Source organism: Pseudophryne corroboree, chromosome 5 (genome assembly GCF_028390025.1).
Source record: "Pseudophryne corroboree isolate aPseCor3 chromosome 5, aPseCor3.hap2, whole genome shotgun sequence".
Taxonomy (NCBI): Eukaryota; Metazoa; Chordata; class Amphibia; order Anura; family Myobatrachidae; genus Pseudophryne; species Pseudophryne corroboree.
In genome coordinates this window covers 802,123,268-802,147,868 of record NC_086448.1, presented here as the reverse complement: position 1 = coordinate 802,147,868, position 24,601 = coordinate 802,123,268, and the positions used below count along the sequence as shown (strand labels likewise).

At 45.8% G+C, this 24,601-nt stretch overlaps 1 protein-coding gene across 6 annotated transcripts in view; it reads left to right on the top strand.

The window, feature by feature from the left end:
* The window catches only part of COLEC10 (collectin subfamily member 10), a 278,842-nt gene that overhangs the window by 203,225 nt on the left and 51,016 nt on the right, over positions 1 to 24,601 (top strand). For all 6 annotated transcript variants that reach the window (XM_063924471.1, XM_063924470.1, XM_063924468.1 and 3 more), the window contains one exon: positions 198 to 387. In XM_063924471.1, coding sequence (XP_063780541.1) covers positions 246 to 387 — 142 coding nt within the window. In that variant the 5' untranslated portion in view covers positions 198 to 245. The remainder of the gene's footprint in view (positions 1 to 197; positions 388 to 24,601) is intronic.

The following is a 24,601-nucleotide window of genomic DNA, read 5'->3' as shown; positions in this document are numbered from 1 at the left end:
TACACAGGCAGAGCCCCGGTCAGAGTGCTCTACCATGTATCAGTGTCCGAGGCATTGAGCATCTAGAGATAAATGAATGTAAACAGTTGTCAGGCCAGGATAAATATCCCTGACACTGAGCAGAGCTCTCCGAGATAAAACGCTCTGCCAGCCCTAATTGGTCGCAGTAATGAGCTGTCTTTTATTTGTGCTAACAGTGACTTGGAAATCAGAGGTCTGAGAAGTGCTTCCAGCAGCCACCGAACATGATGTGCGGAACCGGGCCCTGGCTGTCTGTCTGTGTTACTTTACTGGTGCTGTTCCCTGGGGATCTCGCCTCATTCACAGCTGAGAACCGATCTGCCTCCGATATCTGCTCAACGCACACCATTATACCTGGGCCCATAGGTGAGAAATGCTAATTACAGGGGGCATTCAGAAACTGGAAGTGCTGTATGCATTGCAAATATATTTCCTGTCAGATACAGTATGTACGTATGTATGTACAGGTGGAGCCTCGCTTATCTGGTCTTCTCTGCTGCACCTAGGTGCACCAAGGCTTATTAGCATAAGCCTTTCATCTATTGTTCTCAGCTGCAATACAATACAGAGAGAACAATACAGCAGGGGATTAAGTCATTACAGCAGGGGATTAAAGGGGTAATTCAGAGTTGATGGCAGCAGCAAATTTGTTAGCAGTTGGGCACAACCATGTGCACTACAGGAGGGGCAGATGTAACATGTGCAGAGAGAGTTAGATTTGGGTGGGTTATTTTGTTTCTGTGCAGGGTGAATACTGGCTGCTTTATTTTTACACTGCAATTTAGATTTCAGTTTGATCACACCCCGCCCAAATCTAACTCTTTCTGCACATGTTACATCTGCCCCCCCCCCCCCCCCCCGCAGTGCACATGGTATTGCCCAACTGCTAACAAATTTGCTGCTGCTATCAACTCTATATTAGGCCCTATGTCCGACTGCCCTGGCTCAATTAACCCTATTAAAGGGATAGATGAGCAGGGCTCCATCTGTATGTAAATGTATTCCTATAGAGTAGTCCTATTGGGTGTGCAGTGCTTTATAAACTACAACATAAACAGTAATATATGAGGGTTGGGTGTGGCTGACCGGCGGTCGGGATCCCAGCGGTCAGCATACCAACGCCGGGATCCCGGCCGCCAGAATGCCGGTGGGAGGGCGAGTGCAACAAATCCCCTTGCAGGCTCACTGCGCTCGCCACGCTTCGGGCTCGGTGGATCACTGCGCTCGCCATAGGTTCTGTTTCCACTCTATGGGTGTCGTGGAGACCCACGAGTGGGAATAGCCCGTGTTAGCCGGAATTTCGGTTGGCGGCATTGTCAGCAGTTGGGATTCCGGCGTCGATATCCTGACCGAGGGGATCCCAACTGCCACCATTATAACTGTATCCCATATATGACACAGGGCAAAATAAAATAGTCCATTGTCTGGCATTGTGCATAAAGAAAAGATCCCTATCCTGAGGAGCTTATTAGTCTAAGGGGGAGATGTACTAAGCAGTGATAAAAGTGGAGAAGTGAGCCAGTGGAGAAGTTGCCCATGGCAACCAATCAGCATTGACGTAACATTTATAATTTGTATACTATAAAAGTATACAGAGCAGCTGATTGGTTGCCATGGGCAACTTCTCCACTGGCTCACTTCTCTACTTGCTTAGTACATCTCCCCCTAAGTCGTGATTTCAAGGTGTGAATTTCCGTTCCAACAGCGCTTAAATGCCGGCAAGCGCAGCCCTTTTCGCACTCTTCACCTGTTCAGTTCACACCCCGATTAGCTCAGAAGTGCTCACTATTCTATGGGCTAGCGAACACTTTTGACCAGAGCCGTAACTAGATGTAACCACACCTCAGAGAGAGAATTGGCGCCCCTTTTGTTTTCCAATAGGGCCATAACCTCGGGGGAAGGGGTATGACAAAATTGATCCCAGAGAAAGCCCATGCTATGATGCCCCTTCAGCCTTCACACATTATACATACGATGAGCCATTCCGGAATGGCAGATGCCACGCTCCACAATGAAATGAATCACAGATTACTAGAGGGGAGAATCCCTAGTACAGATGGAACCCAGGACTGCAGTGCGCTTCTGATAGAGAAATTAGATAGTAAGCTCCACTGGGACAGGGACTGATGTGACAGAATAAAGTTTCTTTGATTGTACCGTGCTGCTGAACCTGCAGGCACCATATAAATAACATACCAAGAAAACTACAGAGAAGGTGTTTATGCTATTAGACTAGACCAGTGATTCCCAAACTCGGTCCTCAAGGAACCATAATAGTTCAGGTTTTAAGGATGTCTATCCTCTGTCATTTTGATTAAACCATATGTGCTTAACCATGGCTATTCTTAAAACATGCAATATAAAGAACTGATACACAATGCAAAAACAAAATGTAAGAGTTGAACTGCGCTCTACCCCTGATGTTTAAAGTCTCCACTAGTCTGAATAGGAACTACCTGTGTTGTTTCTTAAATAAAGATAAAGAATACCAGTGGGTGAATAAGAGTCAACTACAAGGTGTTTTATTAATTGCTAATGGCACAGGGTTAGGTGTTTCCAAGAAAAGCCCAAATGCCGTCCTTCTCTTAAATGCAAGTCCAGCAATCTCTTTCTATTGAAAGTGTCCTTTTTGATGCACAGAGTAGTAACTTTAAAATGTCCTTATCTTAGTGAAAATTTAAATCGAATAAAAAGTCTTTGATCCTTAGTGAGGAAAAGAGACCGGCGTCCCGTGTCTCTGTTGTGGTCTAGTGGATATAGGTCCTTACCGTTGCGGCCGTGTTCGTGAGGAGTCCGGGTGCGGGTCTGCGCCGGGATTCTGGAGGGGCTCTGGACTGGTCAGCTGATGGCGGTCAGCACTAGCTCACTCAGTTCGTCCTTGTACGGACTCACCGTGAGCCGGCTACCTTCCTCGTGCCGATCTTATGTCCGTGGAGAGGGTGCGCCGCTGTGGAACCTGTCCGGGAATCCACAGCGAGGCACACCAATCCACTTCTCGAGCGGCACCTGAAGTCTCCCTCCTCGCCGTCCGTCCGCCTGCACTCACTTACCCGTCTTGCTGCGCTACTGCTGCAAGCTCGTCGTCGGTGCTCTGGGGTTCCTCTTGTATCCACTGTCCGCTTTCATGTAGTTGTTTAGTGTCCTCCAACGCGTTTCAGCCGGGTCTGGCCTTCCTCTGGGAGTTTGCAATTTAGAGTGTCCATGCCTTGAGGGTTTTAAACTTGGTGTGGGGGCGGGATCTTCATTCATTCGTCCCTGTCTCAATCCCTGATTGGTTTTGCCGACTGTTCATCAAAAATGTCTAGCAGGCTGTATTGGCTGGTGGTAACATTGTATTCACTGAGAGTTGCTGAGTTCTCTATTTGTTTGGTCGTCTCCCATAGCAACTTGTAATGAGTGTGTTTGTCCTTAAAGGGTTAGAAGTGCTGTAGCGTAATCGTGCTGTTACTTTATCAATTAACTAGGCGATCTGCTTTGTCTGTCCCCTAGAAGTGGGATAAATGTTGTTCCTGTTATAAAACCCTATTTATGTGATGTTTATTGTCTACATTTTCCCTGATGACGCATTGTAGAATAAATAATTCTTTTGAGTCTGAATAAATTATGGCTTGATATAGATACTGTTGCCTTAGTGATTGGTGAAATAATAAATATATATTAAACAGCAGAATGGTTTTACAATAATACTAGCTGAAAAAGATCGATAAATGGGTGTTGCATGACAGAAAGGTTCTTTTGAAATGGGGCTTAGTTAACCGAACCCTTATTTCCAATCCCCAGTTTAACTTAGTCAATTAAAGGGTTTGTACCCTAAGTCCTACTTGTATACTAAAAGATCATAAGTGCTTCATTAGATAAATTGTTCTACCCTGATGGAACCTGTCTTCTAAACTGCGGGTTAGTTGGTAGGGAGCAGAACTAATATTAGTGTGATAGGTGTGACTTAAAGTATTCAGGAGTATTGCTGTTGTAAAGGTTACTTGGGTATCAGGGGGGGGGGAGGGGGAGGGGGGGGGAGAGGGAGGGGGTTGTCTAATGATGTGATCAAATACGATCTAGAGGAAACCCGTGATATTCGTGGTTCACAGACCTTATTTGCATATGATAGACCTTATTTCATTGTCAAGGTTCAGGCCTTTGGGTGCGAGAGTACCTAGTGCTATAATTAAGCGGAGTTCTTCTTTGTTGATACTGTTTACATAATCGCCCCCTCTCCAGTTCTTCTTAACTTCTTTGAGCCCTACAAAGCTTAGCCCTGAGGGATTGGACCCATGGTGATCTCTAAAATGTACCGATAGAAGATGATCCTCTAACCCTTTCTTTATGTTGCGGATATGCTCTCCTATCCTTACCTTAAGGGGTCTGATGGTTCGTCCTATGTACTGCATTGGACATGGGCATTCCAGCATATAAATGATGCCCTTGCTGTGGCATGTGATTCTATCCCTGATTCTGTGGATTTGTGAATTGGATGTCGACTTTTTGGTAACTGTGGGCCTTATGCTCCTTGCTTTTGTCGTTTTGCATCCTATGCATGTGCCACAGTGAAAGAAACCCCCTTTGTGATGAGTGTTATCTATGGTGGTCTGTACTGGTTTAGTTGGTGGGATATGACTGTGTACTCACTTTTTCTTGATATCTGGAGCCTTCCTAAAAATTACTCTAGGTTCTGCCGGTGGGATCTCTGATAAAGTGTGGTCTTGTAGGAGAATGGGCCAGTGTTTCTTCACGATTTTTCTTATCTGGTTGGCTTCTTTAGAATATTGTGTAATGAAAAGTGGATCGTTGTGGGTGACTTTTGTGTCGGGTTTCTTCTAATATTGTAGTAGAGGTGCCCTTTCATCTTTCCTAACTGTTTCAAAGGCCAATTGGATTGTATCATTGTGGTATTTTCTCTCCTTAAATTTCTTACTCAAATGTTGCACTTGCGTCTCAAAATCTTCTATCCTGGAGCAATTACTCCTAAGTCTTTTGAATTGTCCCATAGGTATACCATTTAACCATGTAAACCCGACACAAAAGTCACCCACAACGATCCAATTTTCATTACACAATATTCTAAAGAAGCCAACCAGATAAGAAAAATCGTTAATAAAACACCTTATAGTTTACTCTTTTTCACCCACTGACATTATTATTTATCTTTATTTAAGAAACAACATAGGTAGCTCCTATTCAGACTAGTGGAGACTTTAAACATCAGGGGTAGAGCGCAGTTCAACTTCTTACATTTTGTTTTTGCATTGTGTATCAGTTCTTTATATTGCATTAATAGGGACTGGACAACCCCTGAACCTGCTGCACACCCCGACCCAACTGACACCCAACACCTCAGTGCGCAGATAACCATCACCTGTTCTAATCCTTAAAACATGGACTGTTAAGGTGCTTTGACTGAGTTTGGGAACCTCTGACCAAGACAATAACTATTTTTTTCTTGATATAGTATCACTTTGCAAGTGAGCAATTTATTCATAAGGTGGGGACTATAATTCATTTCCATCATAACAGGGACACTAGAAGTTTCAATACAGTTTGGGACTCCCACTTGCAGAAGGATGGGGGTAGGATATATTCAAGACGGTTTCTCCAAAGTACTGTAAATAATGCCTTTCAGCACACAGTGTCCCCAACCTCAATTCTGCATTTGTTTTTGCTGATATAACAGTGGGAATGGCATATCTCCCAAATGTCCCGATTTTCAAGAGACAGTCTAGTTTTTTTGGAACTGTCCCACAGACCCACCCGCCCGTAGTGCCCCACGGTGGGGGGGGGGGGGGCGAAGACCTCCCAGGCATCAACTAAGGGCCTAAGTCAGACCTGATATGCCCCCAGTGCCAGATACACATGTCCCCCCATTGCCAGATATGCCCCCAGTGCCAGATACACATGTCCCCATAGTGCCAAATATGCCCCCAGTGCCAGATACACATGTCCCCCGCAGTACCAGATATGCCCCCAATGCCAGATACACATGTCCCCCCAGTGCCAGATACACATGTCCCCCCAGTGCCAGATATGTCCCCAGTGCCAGATATGCCCCCAGTGCCAGATACACATGTCCCCCCAGTACCAGATATGCCCCAAATGCCAGATACACATGTCCCCCCAGTACCAGATATGCCCCCAATGCCAGATACACATGTCCCCCCAGTGCCAGATACACATGTCCCCCCAGTGCCAGATATGTCCCCAGTGCCAGATATGCCCCCAGTGCCAAATACACGTCCCCCCAGTGCCAGATATACCCCCAGTGCCAGATACACATGTCCCCCCAGTGCTAGATATACATGTCCCCCCAGTGCCAGATATGTCCCCAGTGCCAGATATGCCCCCAGTGCCAAATACACATGTCCCCTCAGTGCCAGATATACCCCCAGTGCCAGATACACATGTCCCCCCAGTGCCAGATATGCCCCCAGTGCCAGATACACATGTCCCCATAGTGCCAAATATGCCCCCAGTGCCAGATACACATGTCCCCCCAGTACCAGATATGCCCCCAATGCCAGATACACGTGTCCCCCCAGTGCCAGATACACATGTCCCCCCAGTGCCAGATATGTCCCCAGTGCCAGATATGCCCCCAGTGCCAGATACACATGTCCCCCCAGTACCAGATATGCCCCCAATGCCAGATACACATGTCCCCCCAGTACCAGATATGCCCCCAATGCCAGATACACATGTCCACCCAGTGCCAGATACACATGTCCCCCCAGTGCCAGATATGTCCCCAGTGCCAGATATGCCCACAGTGCCAAATACACGTCCCCTCAGTGCCAGATATACCCCCAGTGCCAGATACACATGTCCCCCCAGTGCTAGATATACATGTCCCCCCAGTGCCAGATATGTCCCCAGTGCCAGATATGCCCCCAGTGCCAAATACACATGTCCCCTCAGTGCCAGATATGCCCCCAGTGCCAGATACACATGTCCCCCCAGTGCCAGATATGCCCCCAGTGCCAGATACACATGTCCCCATAGTGCCAAATATGCCCCCAGTGCCAGATACACATGTCCCCCCAGTACCAGATATGCCCCCAATGCCAGATACACATGTCCCCCCAGTACCAGATATGCCCCCAATGCCAGATACACATGTCCCATACACATGTCCCCCCAGTGCCAGATACACATGTCCCCCCAGTGCCAGATATGCCCCCAGTGCCAGATATGCCCCCAGTGCCAGATACACATGTCCCCAAAGTGACAGATATGCCCCCAGTGCCAGACATGTCCCCAGATACACATATAATTACACAGTGCCAGATATCCCCCACCCCCCTTCCCCCGTGCTGCTCACCGCGTGTCTGTTGTTGTAAAGGGTGGGGAGGCTGAGGCTGCCGGACTGCGAGCTCTGATTGGCTCATGGGCCGGTACTAGTTAGCGGGGAGGGGGGTTTACACAGCGCTGTGCATGCAGTGCACGTCTCTGCTAGGAGACGGACACTGCCGTGCTGCTGCTGTAGGGATGGCTCCAGGCTCCAATATGGCGGCCAGAGCTAGCGGCACCCATAAAGTGCAGCGCCCTGTTCGGCTGCTCTATTGGAACGTGCCTGGAGCCGGCCCTGAGCAGGGGCATGTGCGGTAGCCATTGCTGCAGAGGGCTCCTATGGAAACCTCTCCTGGTAATATCTTCATTTTGAAGGGTGTGGATCATAGGGTCGACAGTAACTAGGTCGACACCTGAAATAGGTCGACATAAAAAGGGGTGACATGAAAAAAAATAGACATGAGTTTTTTTTTAAATTTTGTGGTGGCATTTTCTTCGTAAAGTGACCGGGAACCCCAATTAGTGCACCGTATCCCCTCGCCATACTTCGGGCAAGGTTACTATTCAGAATCGCAGTCCATGTGGATCGTGAAGTATGAAAAAGTTCAAAAACTCATGTCGACCTTTTTCCATGTCGACCATGTCCATGTCAACCTAGTGACTATGTCGACCTAGTGACCACGTCGACCTAATGCATGTCGACCAATAGCGGTTGACCTAATGAGTGTTGACCTAAGTGCAGTCGACCTAAAGACTGGATCCCATTATGAAGACCATAGTCTACTGCAGCTAATGCCATCTAAAGATGGCGTTAGCTGCCAGGGCCAAGCTCCACAATGTTTTCCATTCAGAAGCTTAGTGAATTCAACAGGTTAGCAGCCCCCATAGTACCCATGGTGCATTCAGGGGATCCTAAATATTTGCAGGTACCCTGAAATATTATTATTATTATTATTATTATTATTATTATTATTATTATTATTATAATTATTATAATTATTATTTGATAAACAGGCCCCTATGAAAGCTAATTTGCTTGCAAACAGATATATCTGTCTAATCTAAATACTGACAGAGGACAAGTGAACGCTCGTCACACACGTGTTGATGAATATAGGCTGGGCACATGATTGTGTAACTTTGTGCCAGTCGCCCCCCGTCGGCATATAACCCATTCCCAGCAGGACTTCCTCTGTTCCACAAAAGCGGATTCCCTGGGCGAGCGGGTTGTTTTCCTAGTTTTATATTAAGGACACTGCTCTGTTGTAGGTTTCTGGTTACCCGTGTTGGCAGCAGTGGAACGCAGCATGTAACGTCGCAGAGAAATGCCTCAGAACGCAGTGTTGTTTTCATCCTGACTGTTGCCATGTAGGCTCACTGTGTACATAGACTGTTTGCTGCGGCCCCTTGAAAAGTAAACTTCAGTCAAAGGATATAGGGGCAATTTATGAAGCGGTGATAACCCCTTTCTCTGCATTTTTTATGCAAATTTAATAAGAGGGATATCACAGAGAAAACACAGATTTATCCCAATCTATTGTCGGATGTCGGGGTCCCGGCAGTTTGAATGCTAACTCCGGAATCCCGACACTGCTAGGAATGCCAGAACCTGCATCCGGACAAGGTTCACAAACCTACTGCCGGGATTCCTGACAGCTGGAAAGGTAAGCCCCCGGGGGAGAGTTAGGGTTAGGCTGCGGGGGAGGGAGGGTTATGTGTAGGCCAGTGATGGCTAACCTTGACACTCCAGCTGTTGTTGAACTACACATCCCAGCATGCCCTGCTACAGTTTTGCTATTTTGCCTTGCTAAAACTGATGCAGGGCATGCTGGGATGTGTAGTTCAACAACAGCTGGAGTGTCAAGGTTAGCCATCACTGGTGTAGGCTAACAATGGGTTAGGCTTAGGTGTAGGCTAACACTGCGTGTGTCAGTCAGTGTCCAGGGTGGTCGTTCCGAGTTGATCGCAGCCCGCAACTTTTAGCTGCTGCTGTGATCAATAGTCCACGCCTATGGGGGAGTGTATTTTAGCTTAGCAGGGCTGCGATCGCTTGTGCAGCCCTGCTAAGCAAAAAAAAATGTCAAGCAAAACTAGACTAGGCCTGGACATACTTACCCTGTGTGATGGATCCAGTGATGATGGGCCCGGCTTTGACATCACACCTCTGCCCTCCGTTCTGCTGGACACGCCTGCGTTATACTCACCACTCCCAGAAAACGGCTCCAAACGGTCCTGATCCGCCAAGCCACGCCTCCGTCCTATCAATCTTCTTTGCGGTCCGTCCTGCGACCGCTTTCTTCTTTAGATGCAATGTAACCCGGCGACCTCTGTTGCCGGGCATGACCCCCCCATGCGTCTGCTTCAAAGCCTAATTCAGAACTGATCGCAGCAGCAAAAATTTTCTTTAATGGGCAAAACCATGTGCAGTGCCCCTGCAGATGTAACATGTGCAGAGAGAGTTAGATTTGGGTGGGGTGTGTTCAAACTTAAATCTAAATTGCAGTGTAAAAATAAAGCAGCCAGTATTTACCCTGCACAGAAACAATATAACCCACCCAAATCTAACTCTCTCTGCACATGTTATATCTGCCCCACCTGCAGTGCACATGGTTTTATCCATTAGAGAAAAAATTGCTGCTGCGATCAGGTCTGAAAAAAGACCAACAACACTGGTTAAGTAACTGGGCTGTTTATAGTGTGAGTATTACACTGGTATGTGCAATACCGTACTCCCAAAAGGCCAGGAAGTCTGCATCCGACATTGCAGATCCTGGGCTCGGCATGCCAACAAAACGAGGGCAACGCTCCTCTGTTTTTTCAGAACAGTCCTGGTTGCCACACCCCAAATGCTGCAGTACGTCAATCATTCTGCAGCTAAGGGGGCACTGTGAACGAATACAGCGCAGACCCCAAACAATCTGATTTATACGTAAACCATTGGGTTGCACACAAATCTGAATCAGGCCCTAAGGGGCCTATTTACTAAGCCTTGGATGGATGGAGATAAAATACCAGCTCCTAACTGCCACGTCACAGGCTGTGTTTGAAAAAGGACAGTTAGAAGCTGATTGGCTGGTACTTTATCTCTTTCCACTTTATCTCCATCCAAGTAAATAGACCCCATGGTCCATTAATCTTAGTGCCACCATCAACTGGCGCAATCCTGCCAATGCGTCGCTCACACTCTGCCTGCTCAGTCCGTACCCTGGCACCCTGCCACACAGGAACGAACGTGTGGTCATATTAGTTAAATATAATTATTCCAGATAATATTCAGTTCATTAACTCACAGCCGCAGAGGTATACTGATATCAAACAGCGGCTTGACTTGGCGCTATCCCCACAGCATTGTCCCAAATCTATTTATCTCTATATCTTCTGTGTAAATGATGCTGGGTAAAAACATCCCATACTGTGCGTGCCAAGCAGCCCACACTTCCTGAGGAATGTGTGATTCTCTTCCCCACATCCCGCGCAATTCTAAACCAACGTTCCTGTTTTGTGTTCTCTTCTATTCTTTCATCCGAGGAAAACCTATCATTTATTGTATTTGTTTTGGATCTCCAAAATGGACATATCCCCTAATTATCTCAACTGCTTCCCTTACTTCATAATATTTCCAGCATTTTCCTTTCATCTGTTTTAGGATATTAATGCAGCAGAAACACAACCATTGGCCATAACATTAAAACTACTGACAGGTGACGTGAATTACATTGATTATCTCGCTACAGTGGCATCTGGCAAGGGGTTGGATCAATGGGCAATGGTAGAAGGTGGCCTGGTCTGATGAATGACTTCTTCATTTACATCATGTGAACAGCCGGCTGCGTGTGCATCATTTACCTAGGGAAGAGGCAATGTTCTGCTGGGAAATCTTGGGTCCTACTCAGGGCCAGATTAAGGGCCACATGGGCCTGGAGCTGAAAATATTCAAGGGCCTGTTGAGAAAACAGGGGAGTGCTGTGTGGGTGTGTCCAGAGCCATATGGGCATATACACCCTCTTCACCATCAGCTTCAATGTCACCCTAAATATGTAAAAATATAAAAAATTGTATAATTTTTTGAGAAAGCTAGAAATGCAAGCTTAATAGTTATGCTTTGTGGCAGACCATGTGGACAGCTGGTGGCTAGTGATCATCATGCTGCCATGATGATGGACCTATTTTTATGTGTAGGCCTGGAGCTGCAGCTCCATCCGCCCCATTGTTAATCTGGCCCTGGTTCTACTGATAATCTGAGGCTCCTAATAGGACCCCAGCACAGAAAGAACAAAAATTACAGGTGCACATCCAAGGGCACCAAGCCCGGCTAATAACAATAATAATGGTAAACTCTGCCATTTAACATAGAGAAAAAATTATGTGCTTGGTGTAATTTTTGGCCAAAAATATTTGGGGCCACCCACCACGTACAGTGGACCCCATCATTAGGTGGGTCCCTAATACTGAGATACACGTACAGGGCACAGAACTCCCCAAGTCAGCACAGGCCCGAGGCACAAAACTAGTTAGATGTTAAAGTCATACTTGCCTACCTGGTATGGTTAAAGTGTTAGTAAGTGTTAATAAGAAGAATATGCAATGTATTAATGGGTGAGAGGTAATGTTAATAGGTTTTACATAGGTGACTAGTAAAAGTGCTGCAAAGGTGCTGAAATAAATATTACAATGTGATGCCCCAAGGCAGCCAGGCCACACCAACCTAGGGGTCCCCGCACCTCAAACTCATCCCTAAAACTGACAAATTTTAGACATTTTCTCAGGACTTACCATCATAGTGCAATTCCCAATACACAGTCTGCAAATGCAAGGAACACATTCCTAATTAAAAACACCCAGGGCAGGATGTTGGGGTGCTAGTCTAGCTGAAGGAGTCTCCGCCTTCAAGTATATGCATGAACACAATATGGAATATAGGGGGAAGGGGTGCTAGACTGTACACTCTAATTTCAACCATAATAAGAGGTGCGTGCTACCATGATGAGACTTCCACACAGAAAGAAGAAAAATTGCAGGTGCACACCATAGGCACCAAGCACTGCTCCATGTTCCTGGTGACTTTCCGACTAGGCAGATCTCCAGGAAAATGGCTGCTGCTCCATTTTTCAGGTGATTTCTTCTGCTCTGCAGCAGCGGCCGATGCGGGACTCCGGAGAGGTAAGTATAATTATATGGGTGAAAGGTATGTATGCAGTGTGTGCCCTTGTGCACTGCACATCTTGTAATTATTATAAATACACTAATGCCCATATAATGTCCGTTTGATCCCCTCTATATTTTATATTGCATCATTAGTTTATCCAATTGTATTTTTTTGTATGGCTCTAAGGCCTCTGTTACCATAGGTAGTTTAATTAGTACCTTACATTTATCCAGCATAAATGTCCACTGACGTTCCTTGCCCCAATCTCCCACTCTGACTCTATGCAACATGTGATATGCTGAATGCCCGGTTGAGTTACTAACCTTCCGTACAGCAGTTTAGAGTAATCTACAAATACTATCTAGACCGTATACAGGGTTATTTCTGAAATGACTGAAAAGAACACAATCCTCTAACAGCTCTCAGCTATGTACAGTCCGTTCTATATGTAATAACCATCCGTCAGGCAGTTCCCCGCGTTTTTGATTTTTTTCTCTAATTCTATTACTGTAACATTTAGTAGGACGCTATAACATGGAACATCAACCAAAATAATCACATCTATGGTAGGGATCAGTATGAGATCCCTGCTGTCGGGATCCCGGCGGTCAGGAGACCTCACTGCGCTCGCCACGCTTCGGGCACGGTGGCGACTTTAGGTTGTCACAGGGTTCTATTCCGCCACGGGTGGTGGCGTGGACTCCGACCGCTGGTATTGCAGATGGTGTCGAGATTCCAGCATTGGTATATTAACCGCCAGGATCCCATCCGGCGGTCAATTGACTGCCACCCCTCTGGTAATGCCACAATCAGGGGTGTATTAAGAGAGGAAGGGACCCGCGTGTAGCCCCCATCACTGGCCCCACCCTCTCCGGCAGCAAGCAGACTCTGGCTTAAAGCCAGGACCTACTGCGCATGTGCAGGTCTCCGGGAACATGGCGCCCATGCCTTGTTCCCAGGGACACCTCCAATGAGCATGCACAAATCACTCGGGAAATGGCCGCGGTGGCCATTTTCCAAGAGATTTGTGCTCCCGCTGCAGAGCCGCCGCCGCAGGACTCCGGAAGGGTAAGTATACTCTATGGGTGCACCCATTATAGAAACGCCTATGGCCACGATGTAGATTACTACTTACCTCAACATAAAAAGAAACTAATACAATTTGTTGTGAATAACTAATCCATGCTGACTCTTTTATACCAGCTCATTTTCTATGTTTTGGAATAGTTCCTTATATTTATAAATATAAATATTTCACTCGCAATTGATGTCAGGCCCATAAACGTGTATTTTTCCAGCTCTGAGTCTGCTCCCCTTTTACACATGGTGACCTATTAGCATTTTGTCAGAGTTGTGCTGGCCCTGACAGAAAATATATCCATAAAGAAACACTGATCTCTCTGAACTGAATTCCCTTAGTATCCATGGGTGGATGACATGTGGGTCTGATCCAGGAATGCTGGAACAGCTTGTGGACTGCAGGTAATTGCAGGTCTCTCTGGAGCTAAGTAGGAGACTTCTGTCTCCCATAGAGTCATACTACACGCTATGACACAGTCCCAAGATGGCTTCGCACATGCTCAGTAGAGATATCGGTGGCCATCTTGAGATATGGCATGAAGTCTCCGTGGAGAACAGGAAGACTGGCATGTTGAATTTTCACCTAGATTATGTTTCATTGTGGATTATTTTTGTAAATTATTTTGCAGAATTTATAGGGCCTGATCCTAACCTTACCCCTGACCCTCCACTCCCACAGCCTAACCCTAAGCCACGACTCCCACAGCCTAACCCACCACTCCCACAGCCTAACCCTAACTCTCAACTCCCACAGCCTAATCCACCACTCCCACAGACTAACCCACCACTCCCACAGCCTAACCCACCACTTCTACTGCCTAATCCTCCTCTTCTACAGCCTAACCCTAACCCACCACTCCGACAGCCTAACCCTCCCCTCCCACAGCGTAACCCTAACTCCCACAGCCTATCCCACCATTCCCACAGCCTAACCCTAACTCTTAACTCCCACAGCCTAACCCTCCCCTCCCACAGCCTAACCCTAATCCTCCCCTCCCACAGCTTAACCCTAACTCTCAACTCCCACAGCCTAATCCACCACTCCCACAGCCTAACCCTCCCCTTCCACAGCCTAACCCTAACCAACCCTCCTGCAGCCTAACCCTAACTGTCCCCTCCCCAAAGCTTAATAATAATTCTTCCCAGTCCCTAACCATAACCCTAACCCCAGTACTTACCGTCAGGATCTTACGGACTCTTGACTGTTGGGATACCACTGTTTTAAAGTATTCCACCGTTGTGCCATTACACTGCTTCAATCAGTAGACATAGAGCGGGATGCAGCAAGGCTAAAGCTGGGGTCACACCTCCAAAAATGCCTTTTCAGGAGTTTGGTCACTTTTCCCATATGCACCAAACTGCGGAATTCATTGGATATTTATGGGCAATGCCATCTTTAGGTAAACTATATATTGAACAATACCAAAAGCAGGAAATATCGTAGCTATGTCCTACAATTGACACAAAGGGGTCCATTCCATTAGCCCCGAAGGGGGCCAGTTGTCCTTACTGCGGCGCAGAAATGCCAGCATTGGCAATGGCAGCTGAACTCGCCCGCCTCGCGGACCAATCGTGCCCTATGGGACTGCAAACGAAAAGCTGTGAGTTCAGAGCTACCCTAAGTACGGCATACAGCCACCTCCTAGCTAACTGAATCAACCTCAAAATTGCACCCGCTGGTACATGTAGTTGCTTTGATGTTTAAAAAATACTAAATTACCTAGTTGGGCGTCTGAGGACAAGATAGCTAACGAGTGGACCGGAATTTAGGGCTGGCTGCATAATAAACAATTACAAGAAAGTTATTTTTAGAATTGCTTTTATCACACGCGTACATATTGTTATTTTATTTTTTCCAGGACAAAGACCATAAAACCATATGTGTAAAGATGTTTGGAAGAAAAGCCCCTTTAGATTGCATCACTCACGATTTGATAACAAAAATATAACTTTTCAGGTGCTTTCCTCCTGTAATAACAATGTCTCCTATAGAAGAAACAGAAGGTCAAAAGCTTGTCTGATGATTCACGCATACCATCCTGTCTAGACACAGGTCATACCGTGGAGGCTACACAGGGATCCTAAGAACATAGGCCCTCGGCCGGTCTTAAAGGGGAAAGAAACACTATAAATAGGAAAGTTTTATATAGTTAATATTTATAGGAGATATACAGTGCATCCGGAAAGTATTCACAGCGCTTCACTTTTTCCACATTTTGTTATGTTACAGCCTTATTCCAAAATGGAATAATTAATTTTTTCCTTAAACATTCTACACACAATACCCCATAATGACAACGTGAAAAAAGTTTTTTTAAGATTTTTCCAAATTTATTAAAAATAAAAAACTAAGAAATCACATGCACATAAGTATTCACAGCCTTTGCCATGAAGCTCAAAATTGTGCTTCGGTACATCCTGAGTCCACTGATCATCCTTGAGATGTTCCTACGGCTTAATTGGAGTCCACCTGTGGTAAATTCAGTTGATTGGACATTATTTGGAAAATCACACATCTGTCTATATAAGGTCCCACACTTGACAATGCATGTCTGAGCACAAATCAAGCATGAAGTCAAAGGAATTGTCTGTAGACCTCAGAGACAAGATTGTCTCGAGGCACAAATCTGGGCAAGGGTATAGAAAAAAATCTGCTGCTTTTGAAGGTCCCAATGAGCACAGTGGCCTCCATCATCTGTAAATGGAAGAAGTTCGGAACTACCAGGACTCTTCCTAGAGCTGGCCAGCCGTCTAAACTGAGCGATCAGGGGAGAAGGGCCCTAGTCAGGGAGGTGACCAAGAACCCAATGGTCACTCTGTTAGAGCTACAGCATTCCTCTGTGGAGAGAGGAGAACCTTCCAAAAAGACAACCATCTCTGCAGCAATCCACCAATCAGGCCTGTATGGTAGAGTGGCCAGACAGAAGCCACTCCTTAGTAAAAAGCACATCTCAGTCCGCCTGGAGTTTGCCAAAAATGCACCTGTAGGACTCTCAGACCATGAGAAACAAAATTCTCTGGTCTGAGGAGACAAAGATTGAACTATTTGGCATGAATGCCAGGCGTCGTGTTTGAAGGAAACCAGGTACCGCTCATCACCAGGCCAATACCATCACTACAGTGAAACATGGTGTTCGCAGCATCATGCTGTGGGGATGTTTTTCAGCGTCAGGAACTGGAAGACTAGTCAGGATAGAGGGAAAGATGAATGCAGCAATGTACAGAGACATCCTGGGTGAAAACCTGCTCCATAGCGCTCTTGACCTCAGACTGGGGCGACGGTTCATCTGTCAGCAGGACACCGACCCTAAGCACACAGCCAAGATATCAAAGAAGCGGCTTCAGGACAACTCTGTGAAAGTCCTTGAGTGGCCCAGCCAGAGCCCAGACTTGAATCTGATTGAACATCTCTGGAGAGATCTGAAAATGGCTGTGCACCAATTCTTCCCATCCAACCTGATGGAGCTTGAGAGGTGCTGCAAAGAGGAATGGGCGAAACTGCCCAAAGATAGGTGTGCCAAGTTTGTGCTATCATATTCAAAAAGACTTGAGGCTGTAACTGCTGCCAAAGGTGCATCAACAAAGTATTGAGCAAAGGCTGTGCATACTTATGTACTGTACATGTAATTTCTTAGTTTTTTATTTTTAATAAATTTGCAAAAATCTCAAAAACACTTTTTTCATGTTGTCAATATGGGGTATTGTCAGTGCCAGATTAAGGTCCAGATGGGCCTGGAGCTGAAATGTAGGAAAGGCCTATCGTGTGCCTTGGCAGGATGTGTGACTGGTGCTGCGGCGGTGTGACTAGTGATGTGGGGGTGTGACCAACGTGGTGTGGGTGTGGTCTACATATGAGGGTGTGGCTATCTCCATGACCGACATAGCTAGTGCCTACCTTCAACCACTTAATAGTGCAGCTATGGGGGCACTCAGATTCAATAGTATGTTTGTTTGATAAGAACTTAAAACAACCTTTTTTGGTTTTGGTTAAAAATTATAGTTTAAGCGCCTTTTATGCAGTAATATATAAAAGAAAACAAACAAGGAAGACCCTAATTACACATATCAAGTGTTCATCTGGATATTTCCTTAACGTCCACCATAAATCAGTGGATAGAAAAAAACTGTCACAGTCTGATTCCTATTCACGTGTGACTCAATATTTTAATGGCTCCATTTTGCCATAATATACATTTTACACATTATGGATACCTGCAATGATGTGAACAAGCCCGTGGAGGTGAAACGCGTTATCAGGCAGCGACAGGTACCCCACTCCATACGCTACTGTGCGCAACGGGCCCACCCGGCTCTGCGTTCTGAGCTCTAGCTCTCCCTGGAAAGTACAAACCGCTAATACACCTTTCAGTATTGGTGAAAGTTTATACTGTGTGGATCTTGTATTAATTTTTACATAACACAGGTATTCTCTCTAAACTCTTTTATTTACTAAACTTCTCTTTACCTTCGGACCCTCTCTCATCATTGCAGGTATCCGTAATGTGTAAAATGTATATTATGGCAACATGGAGCCATTAAAATACTGAGTCACACGTGAATAGGAATCAGACTGTCATAGGTTTTTTCTATCCACTGATTTATGGTGGACGTTAAGGAAATATATCCAGATGGACATTTGATATGTGTAATTAGGGTCTTCCTTGCTTGTTTCCATATATATATATATATATATTACTGCATAAAAGGCGCTTAAACTATATTTTTTAACCAAATAAAGGTTGTGTTTTAACTTCTGATAACTTGAACTTACTGTTGAATTTGATCTGAGTGCCCCCAACAAAGAGTCTTTTTTTCCTTTCTCTTTTGTGTTTCTGACTATTATATCTGACTCTGGGGTGCACCGCCAACACCTCTAATAGCTGGGACACCACGATAACCCTATTAAAATTATATGGTAGTTGGCTTTACTTGTGATTTTTTTCCCTTGGTATAAATCCTGTTGCAGGTCACAGGAAACCATAGGGCATTCCAGTGCAGAACCCTCACCCTGTGTTTCTTCTTAGATCCTTACTAACACAGATTCCACTAAATGATACACACTGACATTGACCCACTTACTGACACATCTTACTGACACACTAACACACACACACACACACTACTCACTGACACATACCCCTTACTGACACAACCACCACCCTTACTGACACAACCACCACTTACTGACAGCCACTCCTTACTGACAAAACATTGACACACACATACATACACACTTATTGACACAGACACACTTACTGACAGACAACCCTTACAGTAATTCTGTTAGGAGGAAGTGGTGTGTCTGTCAGTAAGGGCCTTACTGAGACACACACACATACACACACACACACACACACACACACACACACACACACACACACACACACACACTTACTGAGACACCAATTACTGACAGACACTATTTACTGACACACAAAACAGAAACTTACTGATACAGACCACTTACTGACACATTATTTACTGATACGTACACACAGACAAACTTACTGACACAGACCACTTACTGACAAAACCACCACTTACTGACAGCCACTCCTTACTGACAAAACATTTACACACACATACATACACACTTATTGACACAGACACACTTACTGACAGACACCCCTTACAGTAATTCTGTTAGGAAGTGGTGTGTCTGTCAGTAAGGGCCTTACTGACACACACACACACACACACACACACACACACACACACACACACACACACACACACACACCACTTACTGAGACACCAATTACTGACAGACACTATTTACTGACACACAAAACAGAAACTTACTGATACAGACCACTTACTGACAGACATTATTTACTGATACACACACAGACACACACACACACACACACACACACACACACACAAGACAAACTTACTGACACAGACCACTTACTGACATACACTACTTACTGATACACACACATATACAAATAAACTTACTGACACAGACCACTTACTGACAGACACTACTTACTGACACACACAAAAACTTATTGACACAGACCCAGTGGCGTAAGTTCGTCCCAGTTGCCCGGAGGCAAGAAAAATATTGGCGCCCCCTTTCCCTATATATCATGCGTGAGCCAATAAGATGCCGTTTTGAGATCCGAGTAAAACCGAACCCGCTCATCTCTAATTCTAACTATATGAAGCTACTACAAAACCCGTTGCAACTAGGCAGATCTATGTAGGGGTCCAGCCACACACTACATAGATCTGCTCAGTCACTCCCAATGCTGATTATTTCTCTGACAATTAATTTACAAGTGTCATATCCAGGAGTAGAACCCACAACCTATTACGCTGGAAGCATGCACCTTACTGATGGAAATATCTGCTCTTGCATAGGAAGTATGAGAATTCTAACTACAGTATATGAAGTTACTTGTAATTGTCAGAGAAATAACTTCATATAGTTAGAATTCTCATGCTTCCTTTATAGGGGCAAATATCTTCATCAGTAAAGTGTCTGCATCCAGTGTATCTATAATAAAGTGGGTGTGATTTGTAAGGTGTAGTGACTAGTGGGGAAGTCGGCTACGGAATAGATACCGGCTGCTATGAATTAACTTAATTGATTAATGTCGCTGAACACACAGAACAGGAGGAGAGGTGCCCCCCTTCAAAGCAGGAGCCCGGCGGCAGGTGACTCTGTTGCCTCCCAGAGTTCTGCCTCTGCACAGACCACTTACTGACAGACACTACTTACTGACACGCACAGACAAATAAACTTACTGACACAGACCACTTACTAACAGACATTACTTACTGACACACACAAACTTACTCGCACACACACACACACACACACACACACACACACACACATACCACTGACTGACAGACATTACTTACGGACACACACACACACACACACACAAACTTACTGATACAGACCACTTACTGACAGACATTACTTACTGACACACACACACACACACACACACACACACACACACACACACACACTTACTGACACAGACCACTTCCTGACAGATATAACTTACTGACACACACAAACTGACTGACACAGACCACTTACTGACAGGCATTACTTACTGACACGCACACAGACAAATACACCTACTGACACAGATCACTTACTGACAGACATTACTTACTGACACAGACCACTTGCTGACAGACACACTTACTGACACAGACCACTTACTGACACACACAGACAAATACACCTACTGACACAGACCACTTACTGACAGACATTACTTACTGACACAGACAACTTGCTGACAGATACACTTACTGACACAGACCACTTACTGACAGACATTACTTACTGACACACACAGAGACAAATACACCTACTGACACAGACCACTTACTGACAGATATTACTTACTGACACGCAAACAGACAAATACACCTACTGACACAGACCACTTACTGACAGACATTACTTACTGACATGCATACAAATACACCTACTGACACAGATCACTTACTGACAGAGATTACTTACTGACACACACACTTACTGACACAGACCACATACTGACAGACATTACTTACTGACACACACAGATACACTTACTGACACAGACCACTTGCTGACAAACAAACTTACTGACACAGACCACTTACTGACAGGCATTACTTACTGACACACACAGTCAAATACATCTACTGACACAGATCACTTACTGACAGAGATTACTTACTGACACACACAGATACACTTACTGACATACATTACTTACTGACACACATAGATACACTTACTGACACAGACCACTTACTGACAGACATTACTTACTGACATGCACACAGCCAAATACACCTACTGACACAGAACACTTACTGACAGACATTACTTACTGACACGCACACAAATACACTTACTGACAGATTACTTACTGACACACACACACACACACACACACACACTTACTGACACAGACCACTTACTGACAGATATTACTTACTGACACACACAGATACACTTACTGACACAGACCACTTGCTGACAAACTTACTGACAGGCATTACTTACTGACACACACAGACAAATACATCTACTGACACAGATCACTTACTGACAGGCAATACATACTGACACACACAGACAAATACACCTAATGACACAGATCACTTACTGACAGGCATTACTTACTGACACACACAGACAAATACACCTAATGACACAGATCACTTACTGACAGGCATTACTTACTGACACACACAGACAAATACATCTACTGACACAGATCACTTACTGACAGGCAATACATACTGACACACACAGACAAATACACCTAATGACACAGATCACTTACTGGCAGGCATTACTTACTGACACACACAGACAAATACACCTAATGACACAGATCACTTACTGACAGGCATTACTTACTGACACACACAGACAAATACATCTACTGACACAGATCACTTACTGACAGGCAATACATACTGACACACACAGACAAATACACCTAATGACACAGATCACTTACTGACAGGTATAACTTACTGACACAGACAGACAAATACACCTACTGACACAGATCACTTACTGAAATATGGGAGGAGGGCGACCTCCGGGCCTGGTGTGCTCTGCCCCTACTAAGGTGTCGCACGTCCGCTGCATGCACTGTGCAATCCATAACCCACCTCTCCTCACAGAGAGCAGCCCACTCTCCCAGCGCAGGTCCTTCAGACAGGCCAGAGAGCGGAGCTTTTGTCTGTTGTGGCATGAGGATGACGCGTTGGATTGGTCTGTGGGCGGAGCTTCAACAGATATGGGGCGGAGCTTCAAGTTGTATGAGGACAAACTCCGGACTAGTGTGGGGGGCGGAGCTTTGTTGGGTCTGGGGGCGGAGCTTAGACGGGATCAGGGGCAGAGCTAGTATGAAGACAGAGCTTCTGATTGATCTGGGGGCGGAGCTTTGATGAAACCGGGGGGATGGGCTGAGTTCCGGCGGGTCTGAGCAGCAGCGCAGCAGAGTGTCAGACTGACAAGCCAAGGCCATGGGGTGTTATGCACAGTGGCCAGCTGGTGCTACGTTGGGCACCTTGGGAGGTGAGTGCGGTGAGCTGCTGGTGGTGACAGGATTATTTTTTTCCTGTCAACACTTGCTGCACCGCATTGGCTCCTGTGGGCCTATTTTCAATGGGGGGCCTGGAGCTGCAGCGCCATCCGCCCCATTGTTAATCCGGCCCTGGGTATTGTGTGTAGAATTTTGAGGGGAAAAATGAATTTATTCCAGTTTGGAATAAGGCTGTAACATAATAAAATGTGGAAAAAGTGAAGCTTTGGGAATACTTTCCAGATGCACTGTATGCCTAAGTACATTTTTTATGCGCCCTGTCACGGAATATTTAGCACTACAATACAATGAATCCCCCTAGTGCGCCTCCTGTTCCCAGGGTGCCCCCACTTAAGGCTGTGTACACATGGTGAGATAAATCTGTAAGATTTTGACTATAGAGTCAAAATCTTAAGGAAAGTTAGTGCACATCTCAAGGTGTTAGGCAGCTTGCGATACCGATTCGATCCCGATGCGCGCTCCCGTGGGGTCGGTACCGTAAGGCTAGATAGACTGTGCAGGCAAGTCAATCTTGACTATCTAGTGTACGATCTAGTACAAAGTATAGTCAAAATGCGCACTTAGTCAAAATCGTACATGGACAAAATCGAAAGTACAGATAGTAAAAATCTGTACAATCAGTGCTATCTGGGCTCTGGGGGAGTTCAAGGGAAATCGCATAGTCAAAATCGGGCATAGTAAGGATCTCACCCTGTGTACACACCTTTACAGTCAACAACCACTGATCTCAGGGCATTCAATTATTGATTATACTTGGCTACTGACTGTCCAAGATCATCCAGCAGTATACATCAGTTTTGGGACACCGGCCCACCTCCTAGTGAAATTGGTGGGATAAGGATGTGATCACATGATTGCCCCTGCCCCTTGTGTGATGGAGGAATTTCCAGCATTGCACCACTGGGATGGGGCCACTTGGCGGAACTTGTCCACCCTGCTGCTACCCCACCCCCCCAATCCCCCTGCTGTAGCGGGTTCACTACGATATGCCGGCGGTCGGGCTCCCGGCGACCAGCATACCGGCGCCGGGAGCCCGACCGCCGGCTTACCGACAGTGTGGCGAGCGCAAATGAGCCCCTTGCGGGCTCGCTGCGCTCGCCACGCTGCGGCCACACTATTTTATTCTCCCTCCAGGGGGGTTGTGGACCCCCACGAGGGAGAATAAGTGTCGGTATGCCGCTGTCGGGATCCCGGCGCCGGTATACTGTGCGCCGGGATCCCGTCAGTCGGCATACTGAAGACCACCCGCTGTAGCCACCTCCATCTCCCCTTCCAGAGGATGTGAATTCTAAACTGCACACACATGTTGTTATGCCAATAATATTAAACCTTATTGACATTTTTAACAGTACATACTGTAACAGGGTTATGGGAACATGTATAATCTCCTGGGGTAGATGTTAGTGCACAGCAGCCGGGAGATCACACAAGTCCAAGGTTTCTGGTGCATATGGCATCAACCCAGTTTATTAAGAAGAAAAAAATTAAATAAAACATCAATATAAACACCTTGCTGTCTGGTACTTACTAAACATAAGTCACTCCTGACCAACACTACAAAACCATAAGTAAGTAACATATCACGTATAGCAAATTTCTATCCAGAAGCAGATTTTTTCCTCAAAGACACTCTGCAGTCCCTTTTCCCCAGGCAGTGTGACCTAATGATCAGGCTAGCAGTTTTTAACACCCTCATGCAGGTGATGTCACTAAGTAGCCTGTTCTGAGGCTACCAGCCCTAAGATCCGAACTGGGCCTAATGCAGTGGTTCTCAAACTGGGTGCCGTGGCACCCTGGGTTGCCGCGGGACACTTGTAGGGGTGCCTCAGGTTGGTGGCCCATGACCAATTTAGGTTGGTGGTCCATGACCAACTCAAACTATTTATTGTCAATGTAATAAGCAAAACGATTGCTTGTGGCTGCCAATCATAAACTATGTGGACAAACAGAAGCAAATCTTGTTCCTCACCACATAACTGAACCTAAG